The sequence below is a fragment of the Octodon degus genome, unplaced genomic scaffold (genome assembly GCF_000260255.1).
Source record: "Octodon degus isolate 3935 unplaced genomic scaffold, OctDeg1.0 scaffold00026, whole genome shotgun sequence".
Lineage (NCBI taxonomy): Eukaryota > Metazoa > Chordata > Mammalia > Rodentia > Octodontidae > Octodon > Octodon degus.
The window spans coordinates 2,532,294-2,547,269 of NW_004524602.1; the positions used below are offsets into that span (position 1 = coordinate 2,532,294).

Genomic DNA, 14,976 nt, shown 5'->3' on the forward strand with positions numbered 1-14,976 from the left:
AAACAAAAGTCAGGCATGCTGGCGCAAGTCTATGATCCCAGCACTGGAAGACTGATGTATGAGGATCTCTGAGTTTGAGGCCAGCATGAATTGCATAGTGAGACCCTGTCTCAAAAAAAAAAAAAAAAGGATGGGCTGTAGGTGTAGACAGACAGGAAAATACTTGCTTACCTATGGGGAACCCCTGGGTCTAATCCCCAGTACAAAAAAAAAGAAAAAGGAGTAAGATGTCACCCTTACCTTCCAGAACCTTCAGATGTGCCTCGGGTGGCCAGAGCCATACAAAGTGCACGAGATGGCACCTATGCCAACCTGGGTGGGACAGGGATCAAGGATGGCTTCCTGGAGGAGAAGCTGCCTAAAGTAAGACTCCTGGATGTGCCCTGAAGCCTTACCAACCCCCCTAGCTAGACCTTCTCCTTCTTGTTCTTCCTGCTTGTCTCTAGCTGGCTCAGGTAGTACTGTTAAAGGCAGAGGACCACCTATACCCACCTTTAGCTATTTTGAGGGACAGGGTTGCCAGGCTCCAAAACCTGGTTTCATGGGAGTAATGCAGGGCTGAGGAGCAGGCTTATGTACAAACTCTGGAAGCTCAGGTGCCAGTTTTCATAACTGAAAAGGAGAGTTGGATTTCTGTGCCAGAGGTCAAGGCAGGGTGGGCTTCCTTGTGCCTTCCTGTCATCAGTCCTGCAAACTGGGTTAACAATAGCAGCTACTTCCTTAGTAGTCTGAGTGCCAGCAAGGGTGTAAATTCTCTGCGCGGGCTCACTGCATGCAGGCAATGGAATTTCTGCAAACCCAGCAAAGGGCTGACTCCAGCCCAACCCCAGGGTCTCCAGCCATTATCCTGCTGTCTTTAGTTTTGTCGGGAACATTTTGGCTAGTTATATGCTGCCCATCGAAGCATTAGCCCCATATCTGTACCAGGCACCTTTGCTTCCTCGCCCTTACCAGTCACCCTTATTTCTAGGCCCTCTTTATCGAACAGAAATTCCTTCCCTGCTTCACATCTACGGGTGAGAGCCCACAGTATGAATCTTGGAAGCTGCGCTAATCGTGTGGTTCTCCTGCACCCTGCCTGTTCCTTTGGCAGGCATTCTCTGATTCCATTTTCTTCTAGTTGGAGCTTGTTCTCTTTCCTGCTAGGACTCTGATCTGTGCTCAGGAAACAGCACATCCCCAACTTCCTGTTTGTGCCCCAAGATTCAACAGCACAAAGCACTCTGTCCAGTTCTAAGTAGATCTATCAGGGAATCAAACCAGCAATACAAGGGTAATGGGCTAGGGAGAAGCTAAACTGGGAGGGTTTGGGGTAGGCTAGACCAGAATAGTTCTCAATAAGAGCATTTTGAGGCTTGTTTTGTTTTGTTTTAGGTTCTTGCTGCCAGGTTCTTACTAAATTGGCAGGGCTGGGCTGGAACTGGAAGTTCTCTTGCCTCAGCCTCCCAAGTAGCTGGGATTACAGACATGCATCCAGCAAGGTGTGGTGGGTCTTGAGACAAGTGTCAACCACATGTATAAAAATACTTCTTTAGCTAGGCATGGTGGCAAATGCTTGTGATCTCAGCACTTGGGAGCCTGAGGCAGGAGGATTGCTAAGAGTTAAAAGCTAGCCTGGGATACCTAGTGAGCCCTCAGCTCAAGGGGGAGATAGTTACATCTGTACTGAACATGCACAGACTTTTTTCCCGTCACCTCTCACACAGTATAAGGGCCAGCAAGATAGCTCAGCACCCTAAGCTCCTGCTTAGACAAGCACAGGGACCAGTTCCATCTGGGCACCACAAGCTATGCTGGCCCCACCTCTGGATGAGCTGAGCTGCCAGTGAGACCGAGATAGGGTGGGTGCGGTGGCATACACCTATAATCCCAGCACTGGGAAGGCTAAAAACAGGAGAATCACTACCAGTGCAAGCTGTATAGTGAGGCCCTATGCCAAATACATTTAAAAAAGATAAAAAGTGTAACATGTGCCATTTCCTTTGTAGTGGAACTAAATAATCTAGAAATGATTTAAAGTGTATGAGACACTCTGGGAAGCTAAGGCAGGATGATTGCAAATTTGATCCCAGTCTGGGCAATTAAGTGAGTCCCTGACTCAAAATAAAAAATAAAGAGCTGGGGATTTAGCTCAGTGTGAATGCCCTAGGATCCAATCCCAGTACTAGAAACAAAAAGTGTATGGGAAGATATATTTAAGTCCTATGCCAATACTACACCATTTTGTTTTATTTTATTTATTTATTTTTTTATTTTTATTTATTTAATTTTTTTTTTTTGATGGAACCAGGGATTGAACTCAGGCCCTTGCCAGGTAAGCGCTTATTCTACTGAGCTATCTCCCTGGCCCCAGCTATCTCCCCAGCCCTTATGCCATTTTATACAAGGGAAAGAGAATGAATCTTCCATGGTTCTTGATATCCCTGCAGTCTTAGAGCAAACCCCCATAGATATGGAAAAATGACTATTACATTTATTGTCTGGGAAAAGGAGGAAATTAACCAAAAGTCCTATTGCAGATACACTGAAAGAAGGCTGAAGATGGAACAGAGGCTGAGCAATATACGGGTAGGATAAAGTACAAACTGGGAAAAGAAATGTGCAACATACATAGTTAAGGAGAATATATTTAGGCTGTAAAAATAACACTTCCAAATCAATTAGGAAAAAAGCTGACAATCTGTACTTGTTTTCTATTGCAGCTGCAACAAATAACCACAATTAGAGACTTCACACAATACAAATTTCTCATCTTAAATTGGACATGGTGGCACAAACCTGTAATCCCAGCCCTCTGGGGGTTCAGGAAGGAAGATTCGCACAAGTTTGAGACCAGCCTGGGCTGGATAGTCAGTTCAAGGGCAGCCTGAACTACACAGAAAGATCTTGTCTTAAAACACTCAAAAACAAAAACAAAAACAAAAAACAACAACAACAACAACAAAACAGCCATCTTACAGTCCTAGAAATTGGAAATCCAAAATGTAGCTCACTGGACTGGAATCAAAGTATTGGGAGGGCTATGTGCCTTCCCTAAAGATGCTTCTTGTTGCCTTTACCATTAATATTCTACATGTCTCCTGTTGCATGTATATATAGTAATTTCTAGTACACACTGGAGTAGAATTGCTGTTTGATCTTATTAGAGGTTGCCAAGTTGTTTTCTTCTTTTAATTTTTATTTATTTGTGTGTGTGTGTGTGTGTGTGTGTGTGTGTGTGTGTGGCCAGCTCAGCCCACCAGGGGGCGGGGCTGGCTGGCATGTGGTGCTGGGGGATTGAACCGTGGTCCCTGTGCTTTGCTTAGCTTGTTCTAAGTAGGTGCTTTAGACCACTGAGCCATCTCACCAGCCCTCTTTTTTCTTTTCCTTTCCTTTTCTTTTTTCTTTTTTGCCAAGTTGTTTTCTAAAGGTTTGTATCAGTGTAATTACATCCTCTAGCTAGTCATGAGGGTGCCCACATCTCTTGGCTCCTGGCTCCCTTTCATCTTCAAAGTCAGCAATGCTGCCAGGTGTGGTGGCAAACGTCTGTAATCTCAGTACTTGGGAAGCTGACACAGGAGGATTGCCATGAGTTGGAGGCCATCATGGGCTACATAGTGAACTCATAGTGAGTCAAGTCAAATACATAGCAAGATCTTGTTAAAAAAAAAAAAAGTACACACTAGATTGGCAAACATTTTAAAAAGTGATTCAGACACAATGGTGCACATCTTTAACCTCAGCTATATAAAAGCTACTTAAAGCAAAAGGATTTTAAGATCAAGCTTAGCCGGATATGCTGGCACATGCCTGTCATCTCAGCACTCAGGAGGCTGAGGCAGGAGAGTGTTGCCTTGCAGGAGTTCAGTACCATCCTGGGTTACAAAATGAGCTTAAGGCCAGCCAAAACTATATAGTGAGACCCTTTCTCAAAAATAAAAAAAGCCCAGACTAGGCAACTTAGTGAGTCCTTGTCTCAAAAATTAAAAATAGTAATATCTAGGAATATTACTCAGTGCAAGAATCCTATATTCAGTTCTCCAGACAACAAACAAACAACCAAGCAGCAGTGAGAATAAGGAGCAGAGAAAACCCTTATGAAAAACTAGAGGATAGAATTATACTGTAGAAACCCTTTAGAAAACAACATGGCAAGGGGCCAGGGAGATAGCTCAGTGGCTTAAGTGCCTGACAAGCACAAGGTCCCAAGTTTGATCCCTGGTACAAAAAAAAAAAAAAATTGGCAACCTCTAATAAGGTCAAACAATAATTCTATTCCAGTATGTACTACAAATAGTACATCTGTACAACAGGAGACATGAGGAATATTAATGGTAAACCAGGCGTGGTAGTGCACAGCTGTAGTCCCAGCACTTGGGAGGCCGAGGCAGGAGGATATCCATAAGTGGGAAGCCAACCTGTGCTACATAGTGAGTTCAAGGTCAGCCAAAACTGAAGAACAAAAACAAAACAAAACAAAACAAAGTCCCTCAAAAAAATCCAACAAAAAAAACCCCAGGAAAATTGGTTAATAAAGTAAAAAAAATGGGCTATTACATAGCAGGACTGAAAGTAATCACAGATACAAACTATATTATACAGTGTTTTGTTTTTTTGTGGAACTGGGGATTGAACTCAGGTGCTTGAGCTTGCCAGGGAAGCACTTATTCCACTGAGCCATCTCCCCGGCCCCTGTTTTATTTTGTTTTGAGGGTGGTTTGTTTGTTCTGTCTTTTTAAGACAAGGTCTCACTATGAAATTTAGGCTGGCCTTGAGCTTATTTTTTAGTCTAGGCTGGTCTCAAACTCACAGTGATCCTCCTGCCTCAGCCTCCTGAGTGCTGGGATTGCACCATACCTGGATTGTAATTGTTTTTTAGTTGAGGTTTATTTTTTGGTTTTGGTGCTGAGGACTGAACCCAGGGCTTCCAGCTTGCTAGGCAAGAGTTCTACTGCTGAGCTAAATCCTCCCCTACACCCCCCACTTTTTTTTTTTTTTTTAAACAAGGTCTTGCCAGGGAAGTGCTTATTCCACTGAGCCATCTCCCTGGCCCCTTAAACTGGTCTTGAACTTGCAATGATCCTCTTGCCCCAGTCTCCCGAGTGCTGGGATTACAAGCATTATAGGATTACAGGCCTCATTAAATTGCTAAGTGTCCAGACTGAGCTTGAACTTGTGATCCTCCTGCCTCAGCCTCCCAGGGTGCTGAAATTAGACCTTCACTATCACATTCACCTCAGTGTGTTGTTTTGGGATATGGAACATTTCCCAAGGGTCAGTGTGCACATAAATTATCTTGTTAAAAATGCTGATTATGGCTCAGTAGAATAAGTGCTTGCCTGGCAAGCACAAGGCCTGAGTTCAATCCCTGGTTCTGCCAAAAAAAAAAAAATGCTAATTTTGATACTATAGATCAGGAAGAGGGCCTAAGATTATGCTTTATAGTGTATCTAGGGATGTATGTATAATGATAAAATTCTCTTTAAACAAAAGGAAACAATAAACAATATTTAGGAAAGGATATATTTTTCTGTGGGGGGTGGGGGGGGAAGAAAGTGGGTAGAACAGGTAAGGTGAAATGATCCTAGTGATGTGTACTTAAACTTCTGGGTTCATAAGTATGCATTATACATAGTAACTTACATGTTACACACATAATTTTGCAGCTATAAATACTGTATTTAAAAAGACAATGAAAAACATAACAAAACAAAAATGATCCACAAAGAAGCTAGGTGGCAGCAAAGTCCTTATTAAAAAAAAAAGGAATCCATCCAGCAGCGCCACACTCAGATGTGATTTTTACAGATCTGACTAGTCCAGGCAGTGTTAACTCGGTGCTCACTGTCCAAAAATCCACCGGTCGGGCTAATTCCTTTAAGCCCAGACTAAAGCGTTAGGGCATGTACACACAACCCAAGTTTTTCAAATTCACTAGATTTCATGAGTGGTGTGACGCTTTTGTTAAAAATACCTATCTCCAGGGCTGGAGATGTAGTTCAGTGGGAGAGCACTTGCTTAAACATGTTCGAGACTGTGGGTTCAACCCCAGTACCACCAAAAAGAAAAAAAAAAAAAAAATTCCAGAGGGATCCGTAATACATCCGATTTTGTGAATGTACGCAGCGGCCCTGTAATCATCGGATTCCAGGTTTGAGGCCGTCCAATCTCCATGGCGAAAGAAATCAACCCCGCCCGGATTAAAGACCTGACAATGGCGGGAGACAGGACCACTCGATCAGCTCCGAGTCAAGAAGAAGTTGCTCCAATGGTCCATTAGCATGGTAATCCCAATGGGGGGGGGGTGCCCGACAGTCACCCTTCCTCCCTGGGACTGGCCTCTAAAGCTCCTCGGGGTCGACTGTCCTGAGAGTCCCCAAAAGGCAGAACTCTAAAGCAAAGTTACCACTGGACTGCTTGACGCTTTCTCGGTTGCTAGGAAACGCACCAGCCAGCTCCAGAGTGCGCCTCGGGTTTCACCTCTTCCTCCTCACGCCACCCGAACAGGAAATAGAAAAGAAACGCGAGGCAAAGACGCGAGAGCTTGGTCTCACTTTAGCCAATGGAAGAGAGGGGCGTGGTTAAGTGCCCCTTTTTCATTGGTCCAGAACCTCCAGGCACGCCCAGTCCACCCTAGCGGAAGACATACGCGTGATCCCCTAGATTCTCCGGTAGCTTTGAGTCTTGCTTCCTGAACGGCTGCCATCATGGTGCGGAAGCTGAAGTTCCACGAGCAGAAGCTACTGAAGCAGGTGGATTTCCTAAACTGGGAAGTTACCGACCACAACCTCCACGAACTGCGTGTGCTGCGGCGCTACCGGCTGCAGCGGCGCGAGGACTACACGAAATACAACCAGCTGAGCCGGGCGGTGCGCGAGCTGGCGCGGCGACTGCGCGACCTGCCCGAGCGCGACCCATTCCGCGTGCGCGCCTCCGCCGCGCTGCTGAACAAGCTCTATGCGCTGGGCCTGGTGCCCACGCGCGGCTCTCTGGAGCTCTGCGATTTCGTCACAGCCTCGTCCTTTTGCCGCCGCCGCCTGCCCACCGTTCTCCTCAAGCTGCGCATGGCGCAGCATCTCCAGGCTGCTGTGGCCTTTGTGGAGCAAGGCCACGTGCGCGTGGGCCCGGACGTGGTGACAGACCCCGCCTTCCTTGTTACACGCAGCATGGAGGACTTTGTCACCTGGGTCGACTCTTCTAAAATCAAGCGACACGTGCTGGAGTATAATGAGGAGCGCGATGACTTTGATCTGGATGCCTAGTAAGGTCTCGCTATCACCCCAGGTGTCTCATCAGGATGGGAAACAGGCCAGACGCTGGCGCTCTGAGGGTGTTGTGGACAGGTGTGTCATCCAGTTGAGGATTCTCGAGAACTTGGCTCCTCAACTCCAGGTCGCAGAGCCAAGGTGGGGAGAGTCGCTCCTGTTCTCCGAGAACTGAGTACTAGTAACTAAATGATGGTGCATTTAGACAGTGGAAGCCGTTTTATGCTACTCTGGGGATTGTCAGCCTTTGGTAACAAGACGTTCTGGTGTAAAAGCAAGAATGTTACTCTTATTTCCGTTACCGTCTTGTAGCAGGACTGAGTTCTTCAATTCATTTAACTCAAATACTTGGCTCCTGATCGTGAGTAACCTGTGATCGATGGAAAGTTTGAGCCCAAGTTTTCATTCCAGTGGTTGTGACTTTGGTGTTGAGGGTTCCGCGATTTAAAGAAAATCGCACTTAAAGGAAACCTTTTCAGATACTAATAAATGGCCCATCTGCTTTGTAAATGCCAATTTTTTGTTTGTCTGGTTTTGTTACAGAGGGTACGACTATAACTCTTCCCGGCTCAGGAACCCAAAGAAGGGTAGTGGAACCAGCAGTTGACCCCTCTGTGGGTGAGGTCGGCCACAAGGACCACATGTGGAGACTGCAGGATGTTGCTCAGGGCTGAGCAAATTTGTCCCTTTACCAATCCCTTTCTTGGAATGAGTGTTTTGGCAAAGCTTTCCTCATCAGGACTTCCTGTTGTTATTCCAGTCCCTTAAATGCTGTGGGAGAAGGCTGAGTGCTTGCCTAAGGAAATAAATCACCTTACATCTTGGCCATCTAGTGGTTAGAAGCAGCCCAGGAGGTTCCTGGAAACATGTCTTAGAAGTGGTAGATCCCTGTGTTTGGCACATTGGGAGGCCCTGGATTCAGTGTACACACACATACACAAAGAGGAGTAGAAGAGAATGAGAAGGGAGAGTATGGTGAATATCAAATTTTACCCCAGACTTCTGGGTTTTATGCTTTTTTTTTTTTTTTTTTTTTTTTTTGGAGTTGAATTCTTTTTTTTTTTTTTTTTTTTTGTCTGTTTCTGCAGTACTGGGAATTGAACTTGGGACCCTGCACTTGCCAGGCAGGCACTTATACCACTGAGCTGTCTCCCGGCCCCCACTTACTTTTTTTGTTTGTTTGTTTTTAATTTATTTATTTTATGAGACATGGCCTCAATATGTATTCCAAGCTGGCCTTGATCTCACTATGTAGTTCAGGCTTGCCTGGAACTCAGTGCCCTCCTACCTCAGCCTCCTGAGTGCTGGGATTACAGGCTGCACCACCATGCCTAGCATATCCTGGACTTCTATAAACCAAGTGTGGTGGTGCACACATATAATCCTAGCACTCTAGGAGGCTGACACAGGAAGACACAAGTTTAAGCCCAACCTGCTAACAACATTGCAAGACCTTGTCTCACAAAAAAGGGCTGGGAGTATAGTTTAGTGTTAGGGCACTGGGTAAATCCTCCTTACCACAAAAAAGGTAGAATAGAAATGCTATGGGGGAAAAAATGCTATGGCTAGGAGATTGGTTTTGGTTTTTTTTTAAACATTTATTTATTTATTTTGTGTGTGTGTGGCCAGCTCAGCCCACCAGGAGGCAGGGCTGGCTGGTATTGGGGGATTGAACCACGGTGCCTGTGCTTTGCTTAGCTTAGTTTGTTCTAAGTAGGTGCTTTAGACCACTGAGCCATCTCACCAGCCTGGAAATTGAGTTTTAGATGTAACTTTTGTGCTTCCTCAAGTGAGGCAGCATTTGGTGTGGAAGTGATAAAGTAGCACCAGTGACAAATGTGTTGCATGCATCAACCTGTGTGACCCCCCCCCCCCCCCCGCAACAAATTCTAAGAAGTACCGGGTGTGGTGGTGGGCCCCTGTAATCCCAGCACTCAGTTGACTGAGGCAGGGGAATCATTGGGAGTTCTAGACCAGCCTGGGATACAAAGTAAGCTCAGAGGCATCATGGCCCGCCTGAAGTGCATAGTGACACCTGTCTCAAAAAGACCAAAAAAAAAAAGGAAACCAAATTATTCACTTTTCAGATGAGGGAATTAAGGCAGAGATAGGTGAAATTACTCAGTATTGTACTGTCAGAGGGCCATGGATTTAGTTCAGCAGTACAGCACCAGGCATGCGGTTGTGAGTTTGATTCATGGTACAAAAAAAAAAAAAAAAAAATTAGTGTCAGTCAATGTTGGACTGGGATTGTGTTGTATCCCCTTCTAAGAGACTCAGTGTCTGCACAGCCAGCTTTTAAGGGTGTTTCAAAGTTTAAATCTCCGAATTTAAGTTTCCAAGTAGGACGGCAAAGCAGCAGGAATATGCAATGTCCTTGTCAGATTGCTGTATAAGACATTGAGTGAGTAGCAAACATGGAACTGGAGCTTTAGGGAAGAAGCTGCCATTTACTCTTCCCACCAGCTGTATAAAGTAAGTGGTGGTGGGGCTGGAGAGATGGCTCAGTGGTCTAAAGCACCTACTTAGAACAAGCTTAGCAAAAAGCACAGGCACTGCGGTTCAATCCCCCAGCACCACATGCCAGCCAGAACGCCCCCTGGTGGGCTGAGATGGCCACACACACACACACACGCACAAATAAATAAATATTAAAAAATAAATAAATAAATAAATAAATAAATAAAGTAAGTGGTGGAACCCATATTTTTCAGCGTGGGAAACAAGTGAGACGAACTCATCCAAAGCTGGAGTTTGTTTATTTTGTATTTTAGGGAGGGGTCTACAGGGTGTTCAGGGTCCATTACTAGATCAGACTTGCAGAGATCCATCTGTTTACAGCCTCCCAAGAGCTGGGATTCCTGGTACATGCCACCACACCCAGTCTCAATTGCCGTCTCAGTGTGTCCCAGGGGCAGGGCCGACTGGGCAGGCCCAGGGATCGAACTCCCAGCCCCTGCGCCTGCTTTAAGGTACTTTAATCTTCTGAGTTATTTGGCTGGCCCAAAGCTAGAGTTTAAATCCAGGTCCATGTGACCTCCAAGGCTGTGTTCTTCTCAGTATCATCTGTGCTCACTAGGAGAAGGAGGGAGAGCTCTGACCCCCGGCTCTGGTGGCTGGACACTGTCTGCCTATTTGAAGGAGTACCCTCAGCGCACCCAGGCATGAGGCTGTCTGGGAGGCAGGTCACTCCTCCTGGGCCTCAGTGCTCACCACACCCCGAAAAGCAAGGCAACTAGATGGTGCCTTGGGGCAGCTGAAGCTGGTAGCTGTGATCCAAACATAAACAGCTTCTTTGTCTTCTCTTGAAAGAAACAGTCTAGAATCTTCCTAAAAGAGTTAAAAGTAGGCTCTCTGGGTTTGGGCCTCCTCACGTCAACATAGCTAAGCATGCCTCAGCATTGTCAGTAAATACGGGACTTACTATGGTGCCTCACCCCAGAAAATGGTGAAGAAGATTGAAATCAGCCAGCACGCCAAGTATACCTACACCTTCTGTGGCAAGACCTGTAATGAGTCAACTCATGTTTTAGATTATAAATGTAAATCTTATGCTTTCTGTTGTAAATGTATACTCACCACTGTTCTAAGTTGTTTAGTAAATAGTGGCTGTTAATTGCTGTTTGCTACATAAAATTCCTACCTAACCAATCCCTGTAAACCAAGTTAGATTGCAGAGATGGCTTCATAAGGAAACTAAATGGGATTTAACTTCTTGTAACCTTGGGCTATGCAAGATTGCCTGCAGGTACTTACTCAGGTGCAAGATAACCAGAAACTAAAACAAAGCCCCAGGAAGTTTAGTTTGGATAGTGGTCACAATGACCCTGAAAGCATTGTTTTGTGTGAATGAATTTGTTTACCAAACAAATGTGGTTTCGTGTTTTAAAAGCCCCCTGCTTCCTGGGCTAGCTGCCTTTCGGTCCTCTCCTGTGTGAGAGCAGACTGGGGGCCCTGAGCTCAGTAATAAATGGCTTTCCAAATTCCAATCTGGCTGATCTGGTTCCTATTCTGAGTGACCCATAACAAGACCAAGATGAAGACGTGGGCTGTGGGGATCTGGCACTGTGGTTCCTGCATGAAAACTGGCTGGTGGCATCTGGACCTACAATACCACTTCTATGATCACAGTCAAGTCAGCCATGAGGGGCCGGGGAGATGGCTCAGTGAAATAAGCGCTTCCCTGGCAAGTGCAAGGGCCTGAGTTCAATCCCTGGTTCCACCAAAAAAAAAAAAAAAAAAAACAATCAGCCATGAGAAGACTAAAGGAATTGAAAGACCAGTAGAAGCCCTTACTATTTGGGACATCCCTAGCCTATAAGAAATGGGTTAATTTATGTAATGGGAAAAAAAAAAGTTAAAAGTAGAACTGGCCAATAGCTCAGCGGATTAAACACCTGCTTAGGCAGATGCAGGGACTGGGTTCAATCACCACCACCCCACCCCACCCCACCCCCGCCCCCAAGGCAATTGAGAGTGGGTGTGGTGGTGGACACCTCTAATCCCAGTCCTTAAATCCTGGGGCTAGTCCATATGCCATTAACAGATGAGTGGATAAAGAAAATGTTGTATTATAAACAGATAATGGGAAATATGAAGAGAACAAGTTCAAACGGGAAAGGGAACAAGGGAAGGTAGAAAGGGAAGGAAGGGATAAATAAAAGGAAAAAATGAAAATAAAGGTTTTGTAGGGCAACCTACTGGGGACCCCTCCTGTCTCAGGAGCTATTCCTAGTCCTTGCTCCTCATTGCCCAATAAATTTTCCTACTCTTAAAGTCCATTGTTCCTTAACATATTATTTTGGGAATCATGAAATCAGTGTACCTAACACCTAACAGATTGAGAGTTACATATTTTCTCCTATATCACTCAGACCTTGGTGTAAGACAGCAGCCCTGGTTCCTCTTGTGCACAGAGGGAATGCTGGTGTCATAATCTCAGGCTGTCTCAGACGCTTTAGAGAAGCAGACCCATCTGACTAAGCTTTGAATCTGATGTGATATCTTCTTGTCACTGTGGAGATTGGTTAATGTTTGCACTGCAGCCACTGCCTGCCAGGCTCCTAGGACATCTTGAGCCCTTGGGAAGATCACCCCACTTTCCTGGCTGTGTCTACCCTGTGCCCACACACTGATTTAGGACTTTCTTTGTTCTTAGTCTATAAAATGTTGTATAACCTCTGCTACTTCAAAACACACCAGGGCTGGGAGGTAGTTCAGTAGAATAAGCACATGCCTGGCAAACACAGGGTCCTGAGTTCAATCCCCAGTACCACAAAACAAAAAAAAAAACAAAAACAATCAGGGTCACTTGAGTCCTTGTTCTTGGGCTGTGGTCACTTCTCTTTGGCCCAGAATAAATGATTTTTTTTGGAAAAAAAATTGTAAATGGGGAGTAGAAAAAAGGTTGAAGGGAGGGGAGGGGAATGAGGAAAAAAGAAGAATCAAGGTATATCGGGGCCGGGGAGATGGCTCAGTAGAATAAGCGCTTCCCTGGCAAGCGCAAGGACCTGAGTTCACTCCCTGGTTCCACAAAAAAAAAAAAAAAGGTATATTATACACAGGTACAAATTCCCTGCGATGAATGTGACCAATGTGTATAATAAGTATGTTCCAAAAGAAAGAATAAAAGAAAACTTCATGGTCGGGTACTTGGGAAGCTGGCGATGTAGGATCGCTGTGAGTTTGAGGCCATCCTGAACTACATGGTGAGACCATGTCAAAGATCAAAAAAAGGAGCAATCTGGGTCTAAGGTTTGAGAGGAAAATGTAAGGTTCTTTTACGAAAGATTGTTTTCTTTTACTGAAAGATATGAATATGACTTCTTACAAGCTTTTTATTTTTTTTTTTCAAATACTGGTAATCAAACCCCAGCCCTTTACACCCAGCTCTATCCCCAGCACTTTATTTTTATGGGTTTCATTGTTGTTGTTTCGTCTTTGTTGATACAGGGTCTCACTATGCAGTTCAGGTGGGGCTCAAGCTCACTTTGTAGCCCAGGCTGATCTCAAACTCAAAACAATCTTCCTGCCTCAGCGTCCCAAATGATGGGTTTATGGGCGTGCACCACACTGCCAGGCATTTATTGTTTATGTTGTGAAAGCATCTCTCTAAATTGCTTTTTTGTTTGTTTTTGGTTTTTTGGTGTCTAAATTGCTAAACTCCCAGAAAACTTGCAATCCTTCTGTTTTAGCTTCTGAAAGTGCTGGGATTGCAAGCATGTGCCACCATGCCCAAATGATCAATGATAAACTCTGTAACTGCAAATTTGAGTTTTTTTTAAAAATCAGTTTAGGGCTGGTGTGATGGCTCAGTGGTCTAAACCACCTACTTAGAACAAGCTGTAGCTAAAGCACAGGGACCGCGGTTCAATCCCCCAGCACCACATGCCAGCCAGCCCCGCCCCCTGGTGGGCTGAGCTGGCCACACACACACACACACACACACACACACACACACACACACATAAATAAAATAAATAAATAAATTAATTAAAAAAAATAAAAAAATCAGTTTAGGGCTGTGCATGGTGTCATGTGCCTGTATTCCCAGCACTCTGGAGGCTGAGGCACAAGGATCACAGTGAGTTTGAGGCCAGCCTGGGCTACACAGACCCTGTCTCAAAACAAACAGTTGGTGTAGGAATGTAACTCAGTGGTACAACAGTTGTCCAGTGTGCACAAGGGCTTGGATTCAACCCCCAGAACTGCAGGAAGAAAAAAAAAAAAAGAAAGAAAGAAAAGCTAAATAAATAAATAAATAAATAAATAAGATGGAAGGTGACGAAAAAGTGGTACTGACATTAAAAATTATAGAGGATTAATTAGATATGATGCCATATGCCTATAATCTCAGGTACCTGGGAAGCTTAGACAGGAGGATCCCAAGTTTGAGGTCAGCCTGGGCAACTCAAACCATGTCTCAAAATTAAAAATGGGTTGGAAATGCTGCTGAGCAGTAGAGTGCTTGCCTAGCATTCACTTGCCTAGCTCAATCCCAAAAATAATTTTTTTTATTTTTTTATTTTTATTTTTTTTTCAAAAATAATTTTTTTAAAGGATTACATTAGTTCCTACAAAGTATCTCCTTCATCAGGCCAAAAAAGAAGTGTAAAGAATATCTTGCATATAGATTGTATACCTGTTGTTCACTCTTCTCTGGAGCACTGCCTGCCCTTCCTTGAGCCTCATTGCCTAAGAGGTCACATACCTCACCTATGATTCACCTGCAGCCAGAGAAAAACAAAAGGAGAAATCTGGCTGGGTATGGTGACATACACCTACAATCCTGTACTCTGGGAGGCTGAGGCAGGAGGATCACAAAATTGAGCCCAGCCTAGGAAATTTAGCAAGTTTCAAGACTGTGTCTCAAAAATGAAAAAGGGGGGCTGGTGAGATGGCTCAGTGATCTAAAGCACCTACTTAGAATGAGCTTAGCAAAGCACATGGACCGCGGTTCGATCCCCCAGCACCACATGCCAGCCAGCCCCGCCCCTGGTGGGCTAAGCTCACACACACACACACACACACACACACACAAATAAATATTTTTTAAAAATAAAAAATAAAAAAGGGCTGGGGATGCAATTCAGTGCAAAGGCCTTGGGTCCAGTCCCAGGTACTACTGCACACACATGTGTACAAGACCAAGTCCTTCACCTCAGAGCAGCGCTGTGGCACAATGCACAGGTGCTTATGCCTCTGAGCTATATCCTGGGCCTATCACTATATA

At 44.8% G+C, this 14,976-nt stretch overlaps 1 protein-coding gene across 1 annotated transcript; it reads left to right on the plus strand.

Annotated features, from left to right (window-relative positions):
- The first annotated feature begins 6,181 nt into the window (after nt 1-6,181).
- Nucleotides 6,182-7,760, plus strand: Imp3 (IMP3, U3 small nucleolar ribonucleoprotein). Its single transcript, XM_004628716.2, has one exon. It carries the CDS (start codon nt 6,687-6,689, stop codon nt 7,239-7,241), a length of 555 nt encoding a protein of 184 aa, XP_004628773.1. The 5' UTR covers nt 6,182-6,686; the 3' UTR covers nt 7,242-7,760.
- The last annotated feature ends 7,216 nt before the right edge of the window (nt 7,761-14,976 follow it).